The sequence below is a fragment of the Antechinus flavipes genome, chromosome 5 (assembly GCF_016432865.1).
Source record: "Antechinus flavipes isolate AdamAnt ecotype Samford, QLD, Australia chromosome 5, AdamAnt_v2, whole genome shotgun sequence".
NCBI classification, from domain to species: domain Eukaryota; kingdom Metazoa; phylum Chordata; class Mammalia; order Dasyuromorphia; family Dasyuridae; genus Antechinus; species Antechinus flavipes.
This window is the reverse complement of record NC_067402.1, coordinates 80,516,726-80,538,137: the sequence shown is the minus strand read 5'-3', so window position 1 is coordinate 80,538,137 and position 21,412 is coordinate 80,516,726. Positions and strand designations below refer to the sequence as shown.

Genomic DNA, 21,412 nt, shown 5'->3' with positions numbered 1-21,412 from the left:
GGTTCTCCAGAAGAGAAAAAAAGACAGAGGGAGGAGATCTCTCCTATAATGTTCAAGTAGAGAAAGTGATGTATTTTCCCACAAATGGAAGCAGAAGAATTTTCCAAGTACATTCACCAAAAATACCAATGATTGAATAAATGGTAGGTAGAATGGGGAGCAAGCCACTTACTTTTTTATATTTAAAGAGTGCTGGCTTTGGAGTCAGAAGACCTATGTTCAAAATTGAGCTCTATCACTTATTCCTTGTGTGTCATTGGAGAAGTCACATTACCTTTCAGTGCTTCATTTCATCATTTATAAAATGAGGGTATTGTACCCAGCAAAAGATCACTGGGAAATGAGTGTGGACTACAACATAGCATTTTCTGTTATTGTTTGCTTGTATTTTTGTTTTTCTTCCCAGGTTATTTTTACCTTCTTTCTAAATCCAATTTTTCTTGTGTAGCAAGATAACTGTATAAATATGTATACATATATTGTATTTAACATATACCTTACCATATTTAACATGTATGGGACCACCTGCCATCTAGGGGAAGAGGTGGGGGAAAAGAGGGGAAAAGTTGGAACAGAAGTTTTTGCAAGGGTCAATGTTGAAAAAGTACCCATGCATATATTATGTATATAAAAAGCTATAATAATAAAAACACATATCATCTTGCTCAAAAAAATGAGGGTATTAGACTAGATGGCCTCTGGTCCCTTCTATCTTTAAGTTTATGATCTCTATAAGTATTTATAGGTAACATTTGGTTTGTACTGACTAATACATTTTTAGTTCTGCTGATTCATTCTTAGTAAAATGTCCTCCCCAATCTATTCTGTATTCTCCAATTCAGATATGGAACTCTCAGTTAAGTATTGAAAGACTGGTTATTCAATGTATAGAATAAGGAAAATATTTCTATGTACCCAGAATGAAAAGATTTCTAAGCCATTCTTTGAAATTCCTATTTATTAACAAATATTTCCTGAGACCTTCATCAAAGTTTTCTTTGATGGCATATAGCACAGAGATGACTCTGAGTTGAATATATGGATAGATTAAATAAGCACTTTGTAGAGAATTCCCAAGACTATACCAATGAAGCACAAGGTTCCTCAAATCCTTTAAAGGTGAAAGAGACTTTGAATCTTGTCTGGTACTGGACAGTGCACCTGTCAATCAAGAAAAACCTTGGCTAAATTTGGAGGGCTTAGGCATCTGGTTGATCACAAATTGATGTGTTTATCATTCTCAGTAATTCTGAGGCCATCTATACTGCCATTAATTAGGAGTGTGCTCACAATGACCAAGCCACAAATCTTTGAAATATGGAAATATTTACAGAAGAAACTCTGGGAAAAAACCATAACAGTCAGGTCATGGCTTGCCAATGCTGAAAGCATAAATGATCCCTTCAATTAAGTAGCAATAGTGTATTATTCTGGAGTTGGAGCTTATACAGGAGAAATCCCTGGAAAAGAATACAGAGAAGCTGCAAAGGAAGCCCTCTGAATGACTTCTCCCAAAGCCTTAAAAGAGGATCTTACCAGAGCCCTTAGACTTCTTATGATTTTATCCCTTGGGACCCCCTGTTTCTTTTCTCTCCCCTCACCCCAATCATTAGAGAGCCATGCAGAATTTTAACAACTGGCACAGTGGCTTGGATAACACTTCTTGTGGCAGCACAAGGAATCAATGAGACTGTTGCCATCATTATCCAGTATTAGTGGGAGAGAGATAGAGAAACTAAAGCTTAAAGAGGTTAGATGGCTTGTTTACGTTGACACAGGAACAGACAGTAGCAAGGCTAGAATTAGATCTCAGCTCTCCTGATTCCCAAATCCAGTGTTATTTCCCCTATACCACAGTGAAATAGTTTATATAGTAGCATTTATAAGCTTCCTTCCAAATCTCAAATTTAAAGTTATTACTAATTATTATAAGATGTGACATGATATCAAAATAGGAGTGATTCCTATTGGACATAGGAATTTATTAATGATTATATCTACTTAATAATATAATTAATAATAACTAGTATATTTATATAGTGCTTCAAAGTTTGAAAAGCAATTTACATAAATTATTTCAGTTGGTTCCCATACTGTTGTTGTTTATTTTTTGTACTCAAAGAGAACAAATAACACCAAAAATTTGGAACATCTCAGTGTGCTCAACTGACCAGTTAGTTCAGTATAATCTCAGGAGGCTCTATCACACATTGGGTACAAGTAGTTCATTATGACATTTGGAATGGAGAGGTCTCTGAATTTGTGCAGCCTGTGTTTCCTTTGTGCTACTTCAATTCTGTTCTGCTCATACAGCACAGGACCTTTTTTGATGAGGGTTTGCTATGCTGGGCAAGTCTGTGCCAGTGTCTCCCATGTTTCCCAATTGATACTAACATTCTTCAGAGAGACCAGTCTATCAGAGTTTTGCTCTCTGTAGTAGAGTTTGAGTGCTTGGCAGTTCAACTCAGGAAAAGGCCTTGATGTTCAGTACTTTATCCTGCCAAGTAAATATTAGAATCTTCTAAAACAATTCAAATGAAAGTGATTCATTTTCCTGGATGACACTGGTATATTGTCCAAGTTCTATTGTCTAAGTTATACAATGAGGTCAGCACAATGCCTCTGTAGACCTTCAGTTTGGAAGGCAGACTAATATCTCTTCTCTCCCACACTTTCTTTCAAAGGCTTCCAAACACTGAGCTAGTTCTGGCAATGCATGCATCAATATCAACACTTGTGTGGACATCCCTGGAAAGTATAATGTCAGGGTAAAAGAACTAATCCAAAGCATTCAAAATTTCTCCCATTTCTGTCACCAATAGTTCCATGTATGGATAGTGAAGTGCTCTCTGGTGGAGGACCTTTGCCTTTTTAGAGTTAGTTGTCGGACCAAAATTAGCACAAGCAGCAGAGAATCTCAGCCTTAGAGGATACATTGATCTATGCAAAAACATCTCACATCAACTCTTCCTCCATCTTAAACTTGGCTTATACATGCTCTTATCAGATTAGTTTGCCATCAGTGTGATGGTTGACCATGATGACATTTTCATTCTCATTGAAAAAAATCATGCTGAAAAACAGGGAAACAAACATATAGCACTGCTTTACTCCATTAGTGACTGGGAAAATATTAGAACACAATCCTTTATCCAGAACCTGTATAAGTATGTAATCATGAAACTTCCCTACAATAATAATGAACTTCTCTGGATGACCAGATTTTGCCATTATCTTCCACAAGTCCTCATAACTGATAGCATCAAAGGCCTTAGTCAGGTGGACATATGCTGTGTCCACTTCTGCATTTCTTCTGAAGTTGTCAGGCAGCAAAAACCATGTTGACTATTCCTCAGCCCTTTCTCACAGTCATCCTGGGAGGTGAGTACTAGTAGTAATCCCAATTTTATAGATAAGAAGGTCAAGAGAAGTTAAATGGCTCATTTGTTCAAAGTCACACAAGGTAACTAATCTGAAAATAGCATAGTAAAATGATTGAGGCAGAATTAAAACTCTGATTTTTCTTACTAAAGTGGGGTTGGAATGGAATTGAGTTACTAGGAAGAAAATTAAAATCAAATGTATTGGCTGAGAAACACTAACGGTGATTTTTGCACACAAAAAAGGGGAAGTTAGTGCTACCAGAATGTTTAAATATGAATTTCTCCCTCATTTAACTCAGTCCCATTACATCAAAAACACAGCCACCTTTTTAACACAAATTTTCTTGTAGGAGATTGTTTTTTGTACAAAAAAATGGCATTACTTCAGTAATAATAGGATTTATATTCATTGCTACCAGACAATTTAGATATTACTTACAAAAATGTGTTGACTCCATTCTACCTGAGAATCTAATGCAAAAAGCCACCACCACTGTGAGTCTTCTATTAAAGGACTGGGGAAAAACCCCACCTACTTTTTCCTCATGAGTATTTGACTATGAAGAACATAAAAGCCTGTTAATGTTGAACCGAATCATATTCTTTGCCAAGCAATGAAAGAATTGTCTGTCTCTTCCAGACATAATAGGTTATTGTAATCTATAGGGCTTGGCACATAGAAAGTATTCAGTAAATACTCTAAAATACTCTTGGTTAATACCCTGATAATGAAGTATGTGCATAGAAATAGAACTCAATTGGCTAAAGTACCATTTGCTTGTTATTTGTGACTGGTTGGCTTAGTTGAATAGAGAATAAAGTTAACAAGGATTAGGTTAGTCTAGTATGGAACAGTTATTTATATAGATTCCATGACTACATAACATCCTTATATGGAAAAGACCCAAGGGAAATTGGGTGAGAAGTGGATCAGCTGCAACTTAAATTTATCATCAACACAAGAAGAGCTTAGTCCACATGCATTCCTGACAGTGGGTCAGAAGGTCTGTCTGTATTCTAAAGGATAGTTCAGAGTCAACTATATTTTCCTTAATCTAATGTTTCTTTCCCTAGGGTTTAATAATTTGTAACAAAGTCAAGTTAATCTTAAATTGCACGAGAAGTGCAAGAATGGCTAAAATTTCTTGTATTTCCACTTTAGAGTAGGCAAAAAGCACTGATATCCAAAATCCAAAACACTTTCATATTCTAAAGAAAAGGGAAAAGTTAGAAAGGAGTAGAGTTAGTGATGAGATTAGACTGGAAAGGGGATGAACTCGTAGGAGCAGACAAAAGGAAAATTAAAACACGTAGGAAAACATCACTAGAATCAAGCAGATTTTCTTTTTCCATATTTAGGAGATTTAAAAATACCTGGCTTAAGGTAGTTAAGTCCAAGAATCTTTGATATCTTTGAACTGGTCTTAATGTACTCTGTCCTAGTATGATTGTATTATGTCACATTTTCACATCTTGTATTAAAGGTATAACTGCTGTCTCAAAAATGATTTATAAAATCTTGGCCTTTCACAATCTTGCTATGAAGAAAGTGGAATATGAATATAGCAGTTTAGATGTACCTACTGTGAAGGCACACAAGGATTCACTTTCCTGGGAATCAACCAGATCACCTGAAAATTCTGCAAAGTCTAAAGTGAGAGAATATAGTAAGAGCAAGGTGCCCAAGGGCAACTGCTGGGAAAATTTACAATGACAGAATTCCTGAGTAGAGTTTTTTGTTTTGTTTTGTTTTGTTTAGCCAGACTTGGAGTTTTGACATAACAACTCTTATGGAAAAAATCCTCAGCTACGTTTGGAGAAGTTTCATGCAGAATATAATACCTTTATAACTTCTGTGAAAACTCTGCGGGCAAAGAAAGGTAGTCCTGACAAGGACAGAAGTCACCTATTGAGTCACCGGTTTTAGATAGTCATTGCTGGCAGCAGCAATATATTGCCTGACTCACAGTACCTCATAGTTTTGCAAAAGAACATTCTATTCTTGACTACTTTTTATGCTCATGAACAACTGGGACCAACGAAAGAAATAATGTGACAGTTAGTTAAAATTCTAAACTGAAGTATAGTTTCAAATGAGAGGTAGAAATACTAGTAGTGTGAACAATGAACTTTATTTATTACAATCTGAGATGGCGAATATATCCATTTGACAGCTTTCCTTTTTTTCCCCTCTAGATCACGGGCTGACTCACAGTTTTTCAGTTGGAAAGTTTATCAGAATTCCAAAGGATACTTCAGAGTCAACTATATTTTCTTTAATCTGTTTTTAATCTAATTTAATCTAATTTTGTTTCTAGGTCATAGGCTGATCCACAGTTTTTCATTTTATATATAATCCTATACCTTCAGTAACTATATATCCTCAAAATGAGTCAACTTTTTTTTTCAAAATATTAGGTCTTTTTATTTTTCTCAGGCTAGAAATTAAGTGACTTTTATATATACGATCCCAACAGTGATCAACATAGAAGAACCTGTTCTGGTTCAGGGAGCTTAGTAACCCTTTGTTCTCAAGGGCTTACCCTGTTAGTGATTGACTTAAGCCCTAAGCCTTATTGTAGTTTAAAACTTTCAAACTCAAGCAATTCACCAGCTTCAGACCCCGGCTCCCCAACAGCAGGAATTTTAGGAGTGCATCATCATGCCTGGTGTCAACAAACAGTTATAAAATTGAATAAAGATAGAGAGCAGCTAAACTTAAATTCTTATTTAATCATTGTGCTAATATGAATGTACCTTATTAGTTCCTGAATAAAAGTCAGGATACTCTAAACAAGGTCAGAAGATGAAAGAAAAAATCTAATGCTTCCCAGGCCTTTCAAAATACATAAAGCAATAGCACAAAATAAAGCAAGGAACAGGCAGTGGACATATCTTACCTTATTATCATCTTCAGAGTCACCATAGCCACAGGCACTTAAGAAATTTGGAAAGATCTCTGACCATCCCTTACTAGTACAGTTTTTGCTGATATTTCCTGTAATACAAAATTCAGCCATTTAATCTATAGGTTTATCAAAGGGTATCCATTACTAATACTTCAATCAGCTGCAGACAAATGATAGGATCTTTGAAGACTGTACAGAATAGAACTCTTAAAGGACAGAACCTGCCCGATCATAATCAGAAACACATCTATAGCTGACTTCTGATTATTCAGGAGCCAATTAAGAAGCTGGCCTATTATTCTGGCTCCTGGTAGCTACTTTTTATCACTCCTACTGCCTGAATCCTAGCCATTATTCTTCTCATTAGAATCAGAAAGTGGGAAGGGCAAGCTAGAAGGGGAAAAAAGCATAGCAGGAGAGAGGATGTTCAGATTATTGTTATCTTGCTCCAGTCCCCTGAATAATCCACTTAATTCTTCCCTGGGCATGATGAACATAAAGAAGCTACCCCCAAGTAGAACAAATTACCTTGGAAAATATTGGGTTCTTTTCTCTTAGAGATCTCCAGGCAAACTGACAGTTTGCCAGTTATTTTGTAAAAAGGATTCTTGGTTCAGGTGTACATTGGAATAGGTGGCCTCTGAGGCCCCTTCCAATTTTGAGAGCCTGAATTTGTGACAGAGAAAAACCCCAGATCTTTCTTTTAAGTCAAGTGTTAGAAAACTTTAATGTGTGATTATGAGACTCTTCATGTATTCTCATTACTTCTACTTTCCCTTCCTAATTGGACTCAGTGGAAGCTTGCTTCTCAGTTCCCACTATCTATCCACAAAGAAATAGCCTGGGTCCAGCCCTTCCTTCCCTTCTTAGAAAACAAAAAGGTGAGCTATTGCTTCTGGGACCTAGTGTCCATAATAGTAGCATTTGATACTACTTAATGTACAAGTTGATATGGGACACAGTTGTAACTAAGAATCCTACTGCTTGAGAAGAATTCAGTCTGTTCAGATACAGCTGTTCCAAGAGTGGACAGCCCCTTGCATACCTGCCTCCAAATTGTCAGTAGATGGAGAATAGTGGGCCCTAGGAGAGTTGTCTGGGCAATAGTAGTCTAAGAGAAGGTGGCTCAGAATCTATGCAGGTCATAGACAACCACAAGGCAAGGTGACAGATGCCTGGAGAAGCACCTTGGAGAGCACTTAAGTACATCATAGCCTCCCTCCCTAGATGTGCACACACTAAGAGAAAGCTCCAGTCATTCTGCTTAGTAACAGCTTCAGTCTGGAATTACCAAACACACTCAATAGAACCTATTAATAGGTGTGCTTTATGCATATGAGCTTAAACTAGTCAGGTGTGTATATTGTTGAGTGACTCCAGCTTAAAACTTTTAGTGATCAGATCATTGATCTTAAAGTTAGAAAACCTCACATTGTCCCAATTGTGATGTTTAATAGCTTTGGTACTATATTTAAAAAACCCCTTTAACTTCTCTGAGCCTCAGCTTTCCCATATGTAAAATTTCCCATATGTAAAAACATTTCACTTGTCTACCCCACCAGGTTGTTCTAAGGAAAGTGTAATATAAATTGTAACGAATGGTACAAGACACTATTGGTCATCTCTTCATATCTCACCAACCTTCACTCCTTAGATTTCTTCATCATGCCCTCAGAACCGACTTACACTATCTCCTGTCCTTAGCTTTTTACCTTCCTTGTATATATTGTTATTTTTTTCCCTTACAGTAGAAAGGGAAACAATCCTTGAAAACAGGATACAAGTATGTGGTAGTGCTTAAGAAATGTTTATTGACTATTAAAAGATCAAAAGTTCCCTAAAACTCTTAAAGATCAAGAAATAATCTCAAAAAGAATAGATTAAAATAAGCTTTTTTCATTCTTTCCACCTTGTAGACCTCGTTACACTTTGCCTTCTGTTGTCACAGTCTTTGAAGACCAATGTTAGTCTTCATGCTTGAAGAAAGCTTGATGGAAGGACTTTGTAAAAAAAAAAAAAAGAGCTTGTTGTCTTGATATGCTTTCACGGGTCCAAAACATTTTTGTGAAAAAGTGACAGTAAATAGATCATCCTAGGGAATGTGGGATGGATTCTTCCCTCCCTGCCCTGATTTGGTATTCCTAGATTTAGAGAATATTCAAATTAGTAGGGTCTTTAGAGAGCTTAGCATCAACCCCCTCATTTTGAAGAGATAGCTGACATGTAGAAAAGGGAAGTGATTATGGAAGATCACACATAGTGTTAATGACCTATATAACAATCTCCTTGTTCTTAGTCCATTGCCATTTGCATTGCTCTGAGCCATCTCATGATAGATTCTCTCTTTTGGATTTGAGACCTTGACTTATTCATCTGTAGCTAGTGGAGCAGGCATGAAACTTGTAGGAGAAAATGGGTGGGTCTGCTAGTTAAGATTTTGTTGTTCAATTATTTTTCAATTGTATCTGGTACTTTGTGACCCCAGTCAGCGTTTTCTTGGCAAAGATACTAGAGTGGTTTCCCATATTTTTTCTACAACCCATTTTGCAGATGAGGAAACTGAGGCAAACAGAGTTAAGTGATTTGCCCAGAGCTGCACAGTTAGTAAGAGTCTGAAGCCATATTTGAACATAGAAAGATGCGTTTTCTTGACTCCAAGCCTGGAACTCTATCTGGTGTTTGGGATATCCCCCTTCCCCTCATCTTATATTCAGCTCCCTTTATATATCTTGCTCCAGATAACTCTCTAAAATAATAAATTGTAGAGAAGATAATGATGCATTGGGTAGAGAGTTTTCTTATATGAGAGTTTGGTATATCCAGTTCTATCCCTATTTCATATATATTTTTACAATCTTTATTTTGGAAAGACACCTTGGCAGAATATGTCATTATGCATTAATTTTATTAGAGAGATTCAAAAAGCTTTGTTGTTCTAAAGCTCTTCCCCCTTAACCCGTTCGATTCACCTAATAGCAATAGAGATAACTTATTGCCATAATCTTTTGTTTTAAAACAAAAAGCATTGCACATAGTATATTTGATTAAAATACTGATAATATTCCAAAACATATTCAGATTGATAGCTGTAGCATTTTAAAGTTTCCCATCTTTAGTTGTTTTTAAACTGTGAGTTCCTGGAAAGCAGAAACTATTTTTGCCTTTCTTTGTATTCCCAGAACCTAGCCTGAAAAATAGTAGACATTTAATTAATGCTTGTTAATTGGTTGACAAAGCCATGCATGTCAATTTTATGAGATCAATATTAGGGGTATTATTATTAAAAACCAAAGGCTTGTGATTTAAAATGACAACTAAGGCCTCAGAGGTCTCATGAGATTCCTCTGAACCCCAGCCTGCTTCTGCCTGGATGCTTGCAAAAAGCTACCTTAGCAGCTTTTGATTTTGGTATGGGCCAATTTGAAAACCACTGGACTGCTTTTGAATCCTTGTAACAGCCTTTTTAATGCCATAAAACAGGATTAGAAAGAGTCCAGGTGATGCCAAATAATTTAAAAATATTAGAACAATAATCTTCAGCCTAAATTGTTCAATGGGAATATTATTGATTTGATGGGGATTCATGAAAACTCAGCTACTCTCAGGTTCTCAGACCTGGAAAATGATCAATGATCTTAATGTAGATAGATTCAACAACTCAGCATACACTCAACTTACTTATGATTTCCTAAGTCCTTTAAATGCTGATTTGGCAATAGACAGATGTGCTGTAATGAAGACTCACCCTAATGGAGGTTGGAAGCAAGGAAAGTAATGAGATATGGTTGTTATCATCTTCAAACTTTTCCTACAAGCTCTCCTACTTATCCTACCTACGTCCTTTCATCCTTGTACCAAGTCATCCTTACTAAACTCTATTCAGCCTGAAGCAGAATTATCAATCCTACAAAAGTATTTCCTTTCATCATTTACCTAAAATAAAAATTAATTGCATCTCTGTCTTTTCTAGTAGTTCCAAAGACCCCAGGATTTGCCTTTTATTTCCCCAGGCAGTCTTCTGTCTGTTATAAATACCTGAAAGCCTAAGGTAAGGATAGGGACGTGAGCTAGAATAATACACAAGCAGAAATAAAGACAGAGAACAAGAAATGGAGGATGTGCTCATTTGAAACTCACTGCTTAGGGATGCTCAATTTGCTATGAAACCCAAGAAGGCAGTTCATCTTTTACCTGATCATAATAACACTTTGAGAATTTCTACAGAAGCCCAGAGAAAAAATAAAATTTCAACTAAAGTAAGGTGTGGAATGGGGGGCTAAGGGTGGACATTAAACTAGGTAATAAGTGGTAGCCTGCATTCTGGGCAGCTAGGTAGCCCAGTATTTAGAGTTCTGACCATGGAGTCAGGAAAACCTGAATTCAAATCTGAGCTCAGAGATTTGCCATCTGTGACCTTGGGCAAGTCATTTAATCCTGTTTTCTTCAGTTTCCTCATATGCGAAATGACTTGGAGAAAGAAATAGTAAATCACTCCAATATCTTTGTCAAGAAAACCCCAGATGAGTTCATGAAGAATTGGACTACAAGTAATCAACCAAACAATATGCCTGCATTCTAGAAAATGACAAGTTCTCCTAATCACTAATATTTAGGAGTCAGTCCATCCATATAATTACCACTGACTCTATAATACTGACATTGAAGGCTACTAAAAATTTGCACTCTCATCCCACTCTCATGTAAAATCAACTGAAGAACTTCCTTCTGGGATCTTATGATATCTCTGACTCTACTATTTTGTCCAATCAGAGAAATGGACTGACAGGCTCTTATTTAAGATCAGTGGTTATATATCAAAGTCAAGTTCACATTCTTATTTGGGTTGCCTTCTGCTCTAGAGTGGAAGCCATCCTGGTACAGTGCATAGAGCCCTGAATTTGCAGTTAGAAAACTAAGAATTGAATAATGATTTTATTACTTACTAGAAAAACCATTTCAGTTCTGAGGCTGTTTCCTCATCAGAAAAATGGAGATAATAATACCTACAGTATCTATTTCACACCCAGGGCAGTATTGAACTACCAAATGACTCAATATATTTAAAACTCTTTATAAATTTGAAAGTGCTATATAAAGTTTAGCTATTGTTATCTAGTGGCAGTATTTCTCTCTATCTCCATGTATAAGTATATGAATATGAATTTTTTATATAGATACATGTATATACACATATTTTTCAATGTATATGCATAAATAATTTGGCATATGTACATGTATACACATACATGCACACATATACCACAAATTATAAATTATAAATTATGTATGTATTTTATATATATTATATATATATATAATATATATAATACATACATACACACACACACATATACCTTTTAGGCAAACAGATGTAAATATGTAGAGTTAGCTATTTGGCCTTGATTGTAAAGGAAATGCTACTCAAATACCATCTCTTCTTGGACAATGTTTTTTTTTTTCCTTCCTCTGATTTGTATGAGGTGAACAGTCCCAAGCAGGAAACTTTGTGTTCTCTCTAAAACTAACATTTATCAAAATCCAGGTGAAGGCTAGTCCCCATTTTAACTTAGTGTAATAAATACCCAAGGGGTCTGGCATTCTGGTTTCTTTTTACCTTTCCAGGATCCACAGTATCTACAGAAAATAGCACTCTGGAAAGCCCCAAGAATTCTCAATAAAAACATACTCTACCTGGTTTGTTGTTTAAACTCGTGAATATTTTTGGACACGGAACTGTGACAGTCTCTCCAATGTCAGCAGGATGCCAGCACGTAATGTTGTCCCAGACTCCACTACATGCTGTAAAAAATTTAAAAAGACATAAAGGAAGTAAGGAGGTGGTTGCTCACTGAAGCAAATAAAAAAAAAGTTTAAATGAGTGAAGTCATAAAGAGAGAGTCAAGATGTAAATGTTAAAATGATTTGCAAAAACACTGTATAAATAAAAAAAAATTATCATTGCATAGTTATTTCTCAAATTCTTTCTCAAAAGGAAACTAACAGCAATGATTTTATGGAAATTATATCACCTTATTTTTTCTATTCCATTTAATTTTGGAGTATTAAAAAATAAAAATCAAGAGTAGAAACATGTTTGAAAAAATAAATTTAGTTTGCAAATACCTGCATTTTAATTTTTTGAGTTGTTTTCCTGATTCACAAAATAGTACCCTCCCCTTATAAGATACTTGGTGCAGTGAGCTTCTAGTCCTGGTATATTAATAATGACAGTCGACCGACTGATTCTTGTATCTGGCTAACTCCTTCTTGCTGTGCTATGGTCCTGAGTCTGGACCCACTAGCATTACCAGGTCAGGCCCCAGGATTAAGGATGCCATACTATGGAAAGCCCAGTACAGCCATTTTACTATCTTTATTCCTTTCTTGAGAAGAGATCTGGAATATTGCTTTCCTACATATAACCCAGGGAACTGACTTCAAGGGCATAGATATCTTTCTGTTCCCTGACATTCAAAGAGGTTATCATTCTATCTTTGACTAGCTATTATGGGTCAGTTGACTTTGCCTAAGCTGTTGACTCAGTTCAGTTAAAGGCTTGAATTGCTGGATCTGTCAGTGCCCTATCCTATGCTCCCCAGCAACAATAATAATGATGCTAACATTTATAAAGTCCTTTAAAATTTGCAAAAAGGGTTCTATAAATATGATCTTTTTTCTTCAATCCTTGGATAAAGGTGCTAATATCATTCCTATTTTGTAGATAAGGACACTAATAGAGAGAGATTTAAGTGATTTGCCCGAGATCATACAGTCAGTAAATATCTAAGGCCAAAATTGAATCTGGAGTTTAGTATTCTAACCACTGTGCCATCCAGATCTTTTCTGTGTCAGGAGCTACAGGTCATCTTCTTTGCCATCATTTTCTTAAAAGGTTGATCTATTAGGTTGCCTAAGTACTGAGGGTACTGAGACAGCTCTCTTGTCCACCTCAAAAGCTCCCGATCATTCAATTGAACTATAATATCAGCAGATAAGTTCTTTAAGTCAACTGTGGGCTTTTGGAGGACAGATATTATTTTATACTAGGTTCTTAATATATTTGTGTTGAATTGCTATTCAATAAGAAACTTATTTGCTTTAGTCAGCCAACATGCCTCAAGGTAAACAACATTTGTAATTATAGTGGACTTCATCATCTTCATCTAATAAGAGCATTATTATCATCATCTTCATCCAATAAGGGCATCATCAATATCAATATCAATATGAGCACTGAGTTTACAGTCAAAGGATATGGATTCAAATCCTGACCATCTCTTAATATCTAAGTGACCTTGGATAATTCACTTAATCTTTCTGGGCCTCAGTTTTCTTATCAGCAAAATGAAGGGAACTGAGTAGCTTATCTTTTGAAGGATTTTCATTTCTAGAATTATGATTCTACTGATTTCATACATATATATACAATGTGTTAGCCAAGGTTAAAACAAATTAAATAGACATAATGGCTGACCTTCAGGAGTTTACAAACTAAAATAGACTGAATCCAGTTGGAAAAAAAGCCACAATAGAACCACATAAAAATAATTACAAAGGAAAATATTACCTGGCAACATGTAATAAATATATAATATGTGGTTTGAATACAGAATGTCTTGCTTTCAAAAAACCCAAACAGATGTGCTACTGTAAAGTTGGATATAAACCAAGTTTAGCAAATCAAGATTTGTTTTCTTACACATTACAATTACACGAATGAAAACATGTTCTCATCAAATTCAATCTATGATGGAAAGTACACTGGGCTTAGAATAGAGGACCCAGTTTTCATCCCAACTGTGCTCCACAGGCAATCTCAGTATAATCTTGAGGAAATTACTTTATCTCTCTGGTTTTCAGTTTCTTTATCTTTAAAATGAAGATTTCCTTCCAGATTAGTCCCATAATCCTAAAAGTAAGACTCATCTTAGGATAACCCAACAAACAAATAATAAAATCATTCTTATATAAATGCTGTAAAATTTTTAAAAATCAATTTAAAGGAAGATAATAATTTTCTTCAATATTACTCTGAGAGTCAAAAGAGGAATATTGTGTTAAGAAATCAAATTCCCTTGAGGTTAGTATCATATGAGCACCTATAGTGAGGGCATCTGTATTTTAAGCACATATTTCTTACTAATATTCCACATTTATAAGAAATGCTTGAAAATCGCATCTTGAAGTCAACAATGGGAATCCTTGATTAAGGCAAGGGTCAGAACAACTGCTTATACAGGGTGCCCCCGGGCACCTAGAGAGGAATTTTGAAGGCGAGGGTAAGGTTAAACACTTTCCCACTTTACTAAGAATGATGAAGCAATCTGGTACTGCCTAAGAAATAGAGCAAAATGGGAGACAATATGAAGAAGCAAATGCACATAGTAATCTAAATTTTGATAAACCCAAATCCCAGACACCTAGGACAAGAACTTTCTATTTGATAAGAACTGCTGGGAAACCTAGAAAGTAATCTGGTTGAAACTAGGCACAGACTAATAGTTCACTGTGTACCAAGATAAGCCCCAAATGGCTATATAATTTAGACATGCAGATTGATGCCATAATTAAGTTAGGGGATCCTGGAAAAAATACTTTTCAGATCTATGAATAAGGAAAAGTTCACCTACAAACAAAAGTTAGAGAAACTCACAGGAAGCAAAATTGATAATTTTGATAACATGAAATTAAAAAGGATTTGAAAAATAAAACCAATTCAGCCCAAATTAGAAGGAATAGAGGGAAAGTTTTATAGCAAATTTCTCTGACAAAGGCCTCACAACTCAAATATGTAGAAAACAAAGCTAAATTTATAAAAATAAGAACCATTCCTCAAGTGATTAAACAAAAAATATGAACAGTTTTTAGAAGAAATCAAAGATATCAATAATTATATGAAAAAAACCCACTCCAAATTGCCATTAATTGGAAAAATGCAAATTTAAAAACTCTATGGTACTACTTTTCCCTTATCAAACTGTCTAACATGAGCAATGCAAAGAAAAAAAAATGAATGGGAAAGATAAAATCTCTACAAGAAAATCAAAGGTATCAAGAGAACATTTCATATAAAAATTGGCATGATAAAAGACAAAAAGATAGGGACTTAATAGAAGTAGAAGAGCTTAAGAAGTGACAAGAATACACAGAAAAACTATACAAGAAAGTTCTTACCATCACTGATTATGGCTGTGGTGCGGTTACTGATCTGGAGAATGAAGTCAAGATGGTGTTGGGAAGCTTTACTATCAATAAGACTAGTAAATGTGATGGAATTCCAACTCAATTATTTAAACTTCTAAAAGATGATACTTTTAAAGTGCTGCACCCAATTTACTAGCAAATTTGGAAAACTCAGTTTATGTCACAATCCCAAAGGACAATGTCAAAGAATGTTCAAATTATTGAACAATTGTATTTATCTCATATGCCAGGAAGATTAATTATGCTTAAGATATTGCAACAATGGCTCCGCAATAAAGAATTACCAGAAGAGAAGGCTGGTTTTCAAACAAACAGAAGACCAAATTGCCAGCATTTACTGGATAAAAGAAAAAGCAAGGAAGTTCAAAAATTACTTCTGCTTTTCATTCACTACACTAAAATTTTAACTGTGTGGATCACCACAAAATTTGAAAAGCCCTCAAAGACATGGAAATGCCAGCCAGGTCATCTTACTTGTCTCCTGAGGAACCTATATGTGGGTCAAGAAGCAACAGTTAGAACCAAACATGGAACAATTGATTGGTTTAAGATAGGGAAAGGAATACAAGGGTGTATATTGTCACCTTATTTATTTAACTTATATGCAGAGTATTCATGTATGGTGGCAGTAAAGGATTAGAGTATGAATTGGAGAATGATTGAATAAATTATGGTATATGATTATGACAGAACACTACTATGCTGTTAGAAATAATGGAGGGGATGGTTTTAGAAAAACCTTGGAAGACTCATATGAGCTGATACAAAATAAAGTAAGCAGAATTGGGGAAATATTGTATACAGTAGCAGCAATATTGTAAGGATAATTAACTATGAAGACTTAGATATTCTGATTAATACAATGATCCAAGACAATTTCAAAGCATTCATGATTGAAGAAACCCACCTCTACAAAGAGAATTAACATGCATAATAAAACATTTTCCCCACTTAATTTTTCTTGTTTTTTTTTCTTTTGATAACATGATTAATGTGGACACTTTTTTGCATGACTTCATATGTATGATGGTTATTATTTTAATTGTTTTCTCAGTGGGTGGGGAAGGGGTAAAAGGAGGAAGAGAATTTGGAATTAAAAATGCTTTTTTAAAAAAGATGCTACTGCAGGGCTTACTTTTATTAGTGTTGTGTTGACCTTGAAATGGCTTTATCTCTACTATGGCACAAAACTCTAGCACTTAAGAGATCTACCAGTCTTAGCCTCCTTTACAGAGATTAATTACAAGTATATGTCACCAAACTTTGCAATGTAATTTTAATATTTTTAATAGTTTTCTAGTGCTGTTATTTTATTCATTTTGAATTCATTAAATATTGATTGAATGTTTCCTGTATTTACAAGGAGCTATATTATGGATTATAAGTAGAGCACAAAGATATATAGAACAGGTATCTGTACTCAAGAATTTTTTAATCTAGTGAGAGAAATAATGTACACAGAGATAACTCCAGACAAAACAGTTCAAATGAAGTGTCAATGACTTTGCTTGGAAAAGGGAACAGGAATGTACATTAGGGTCATCCTGAAAAGATTTACAGAACTACCTACTTGATAAAATAAGGTAAGATATGAATAAGGGTAAGGTAACTATGAGTGGAGACTGAAGGAAGAGTGTAACAGGTGGTAGGAATGGTTTAAATGGTTGTAGTGGTTGTTATTATTTGCTCTTTGAAGAGGACATTGACATCAGAGAGTTATTTTTTAATGACTTGCAATTGGATTTAAGTGAGGGAGGGTTGTACAAAGTCATCAGTCTCACTGTCTTCTGCAGAGCCATCTGAGTCCAGTGGCCAGATATTCACAACTGGTGAATGAGGAAATGACAAGTGAGGAAACATGGCGGGAACTTTGGGAAAAGAGGTTTAGTGAAAAGAGTCATTGGTAACTCTAATTTTTATTATCTGTGTGACCTTAATCCCATTCTTTATCATCTCTGGGCTTCAATTTTCTTATCTGTAGAATGGAGACATTATAGGATAGTCTCTGGGGTACTTTTTTTTTTTTTTTTTTTTGCTGAGGCAATTGAGGTTAAATGACTTGCCCAGCACAGTCAGGAAGTGTTAAATGTCTGAGGTCAAATTTGAACTCAGGTCCTCCTGACTGCAAGATTAGTGCTCTATTGCCACCCTAGCTGCCCCAGTACTTTTCAACTTTAAATTTGTGATCTCATATGACTCCTCAGAATGGGGAGAAAAGATACAGGATGATCTCCGCTGGGGATAACAAAATTGAGAAAAACTTTTTTAAGGATGGGAAAGATCTGAACATATTTGTAGATAGCAGCAAAGGAATTTGAAGATGAAAGAATGATTGAGATGTCAAATTTCTTGTTAAGATACAGGATACAAGTAGAAGTGTTGATCTTGGTAAGATGAGTTTTCTCATAGATTTCTCAGAGATTAGAGAAAAAGTAGAGAAAATAGAGGGTAATCTAGTAGGCTTTTAATGTGTGGAGTAGTAGAGACCCTTGAAGACAAGGATCACATCTTTCCACTTCAGTGTGTTCCTGATATTTCTTCAGTTCAATTCAAGAAAAGTCTAAGTGCCTGCATACAAGGAACTTATGTTCTATTTTCTCTGGCACACCATTGGTGCTTAATACATTTCTGTTAAGTTGAATTTAAAAATAAATTAAGTAATTGAAGTTTCCAGCCAAGGTAACTGGGAGAATGCCAGTTTTTTTTTTTAAGTGGAAAAATTAATTGGAAGAGTTGTTCTCTTCTGCTTGTTGGGGGAAGATGATGATTTCACTTTGGGGCATATTTAATTCGAGTTAATGGCAAATCAATTCCATGAAAATGTATGGCAGAGACATATACTGTAGTTCAGGGAATAGCCAAAGATGTAATTCTGGGAGTCATCCATATATAAAGTAGAATATATCTGAATGGATCAAATCACAGAAGGAAAACATAAAAGAGAGAGAAGAAATGAAATCTTAGAAAATGCCCCCCCTAATGAAGGGAGGAAATGGTATAGAAATCTAAAATAAAAGCTAACTTACAAACAAACAAACAACAATAAAAAATATTTCTTATTTATCTTTGACATGTATTATGAAAAATTGTAAAAAAAAAAAAAACAAAAAACAAAACAAACACATTTTAATTATGGTTTAAGGCTAAAATTTAATTAATTTGCATTCTCTGAGCACAATTTGCCAGACTACAAAGTGAAGCCAAGGTAGAATAAACACTTCAGCTGCAATTATTTTTTTTTTTAAAGTAACTAGAGTTGACTTTGTATAATTTGCCATTCTTTTCTGCCTGGGTGATTTTCTTGGTATATTTCAAAGACACACATTTTATAAGCTGTATATGGTTTAAGAGGCTAGAGAGAACTTTAACTCACCAATGCAATTTCTTCCTTCCTATACCAAGACATAAATGTCTTAAAAGTAGTGCTTCTTTCAGAGATTTTATTGTTTTGCTGTTGTATAAGCAAAATCTTGCATTTTACTCTACATGGAGTAGGTGTTTAATAAATATTTATTGAATTTTAAGCTCTTTGAGGACAGATGCTATATTATATACATATATAGATATAGATATATGTATGTTGACTAAGAATATCCACAGAAAAAAAGAAAGAGAATTGCTTATTTTCCAGACTATGAAATTCTCTCTCTCTCTCTCTCTCTCTCTCTCTCTCTCTCTCTCTCTCTCTCTCTTTCACTTTCGCTCTCGCTCTCTCCCTCTCTCTTTCTCTGCATACACACACACACACACACACACACACACACACACAATTAGTAGACATTTCAGAGAGATGTTGAGTCAGTTCCAGAATTGAAAAGGAGGAAGAGATTAAGAACTGTTTGATATTTTCAATTATCTTGAATTGTTCCCTGATACCAAATGTATGTATATAGGTATATTCATGCATAAACCAACCAATATTTACCTAGTCCTGCTATATTATTGCTCAACACAACACACTACAATTATTGAAGAATTAAAATTAGGAAGAATTCAAGAGTCTATGGAAAGATATATAGTGAGTATAAGCAAACTATTGCATATTCTCAACAATCTCAAAAATCCAAGAAGGGCATCAAATAGACAGGGTATTACAAAAGTCTTATACTTTTAAGACAGTAATTTAACAGTATATGAAAAAACAGCAATAATGTATCTTCAGGAAAGAAGATGGGCTGGCAATCATATAATGAGAGAGAAGCTAAACAGATGGGTTATCACCCAAGTGCAGCCTTAGAGAGCTCTGGTACATGGGGCAGATTCTCTATGTGGGCTTTATGACCCATATAGATATAGTCAACACCTGCATAGAATGAATAAGACTGGATAAATTATGATCTGCTCCAAAGGAAGAGGTAGCCATGTCAGTGATATGTGTGTGTGTGTGTATGTGTGTATATGTATATCTTATAGCCTAGTTAGTATAGAATTTTGTTGATAGTGACCATAATCAATCTTCATTAGATGAGTGAATGAATGAATGGAGAAAGACTGTTCCCTATATTTGCATACTCTTTACATGGATTTCAAAGCTCCTCATGGACCTTGGATTAATATTACAGTTTATGGATCCTATTCTTTCCCCAAATTTACTAGGCCATTTACTATTTATCTGTAACTGGAGAAATTTGATCTGATGTCTGCTTAAATGTTTTAAGAGCAGACTGTGATACTGAGGTTACAGATTGTGAAATGACTCCTCTCCAAGTGACCTGGAATCAACCTTTCAAGTGTCTTTTACGAAAGAGAGGAAGAGGCTGGTCTAAACACTGCTCAGGTCTTTGACATTATTCATAATATGTACTATAACCAACTTCAGGATTTATAAGGCACTCAAAGAGTACAGTAGCATAGTAATGATTTCACAAATTTGAGTTCACATTGTACTTTGAAGCCTTCAACCAGTAGGTCATAAGATTAGTTTTCCATTAAATAGGTCACTATTTAATCATCAGGTTAATTGAGAAATTATAAAATAAATGATAGCACATACTACCTTATGCAAAGTGTTGTAAATTTGTTTAATATTATAATTGTTTTGCATTAAATGCCCATGAATATTGAACACACACAAGAAAAAGTCCTTTGTACTTAGTATGCCTTGACAACACAATATAAATAAAAGGACTTTTCTAGCTTCCTCTCTTCTCCTCACTAGCATGAGGACTCAGAAATTGCCTCAGAGTTATTTCTAGAAAGAACTGAAAAGAAAAAAAATCTTGAAAATAAAAATAAGAAATATTACTGCTGTTAGGGTCTTCCTAACTTCTAAACTGATAGATGATGTAGTCTAGGGGTCAGCAAACTATTATCAAATCCAGTCCCATCCTGTTTTTGTGTAGCCTGAAAACTAAGAATGGTTTTTGTATTTTCCATTCTTAGCTTGCCAGACTGTATAAAAACAGTCAGCAGGCTGAATTTGGCTTGTGGCACATATTTGGCTGACCCCTGGTGTAGTTTATCAAAAAGGTACGTTCAACAAGATGGGATGGGAAATCTGGATTTCACTAATGTCTTGAAGTATTGAATGAACAGATTTATTCTCTTTGAACCTGGAAATCAGAGCAAGAAATAATGGGTAGAAGTTGCAGGATAGCAGATTTTGACTTGACAGAAGGAGAATTTCTTAAGGATCAGAACTACTCCCAAGTGGAATGGGCTATCTCAGGAGGGAGTAGGTTCTTCCTTTCTGGAAGTCTTCAAATGGACACTGAGTAGCCACTGCCTGAAAAGACTTTTGAAAAGGATGTGCTCATTCAGAGGATGCAGTGCACTCGATGACCCAGTAATGTCCTTTCCAACTCTGAGAGCCTTTGAGATATCTCCTTTTCTCTGCTCCAAGTTGTTGGATTTTTTTTTGCACTATTGCCTAAAAAAAACATCCAGTGCTTAGTACAGTACCTGACACATATAATT

General features: G+C 35.1%; 1 protein-coding gene across 1 annotated transcript in view; it reads right to left on the bottom strand.

Annotated features, from left to right (window-relative positions):
* The window catches only part of VIPR2 (vasoactive intestinal peptide receptor 2), a 134,181-nt gene that overhangs the window by 78,874 nt on the left and 33,895 nt on the right, over window positions 1–21,412 (bottom strand). Inside the window, exons 3-4 of the mRNA XM_052000371.1 lie at window positions 11,984–12,091; window positions 6,284–6,381 (exon numbers count right to left, since the gene is read on the bottom strand). Of these exons, the coding sequence (XP_051856331.1) occupies window positions 6,284–6,381; window positions 11,984–12,091 (206 nt within the window). The remainder of the gene's footprint in view (window positions 1–6,283; window positions 6,382–11,983; window positions 12,092–21,412) is intronic.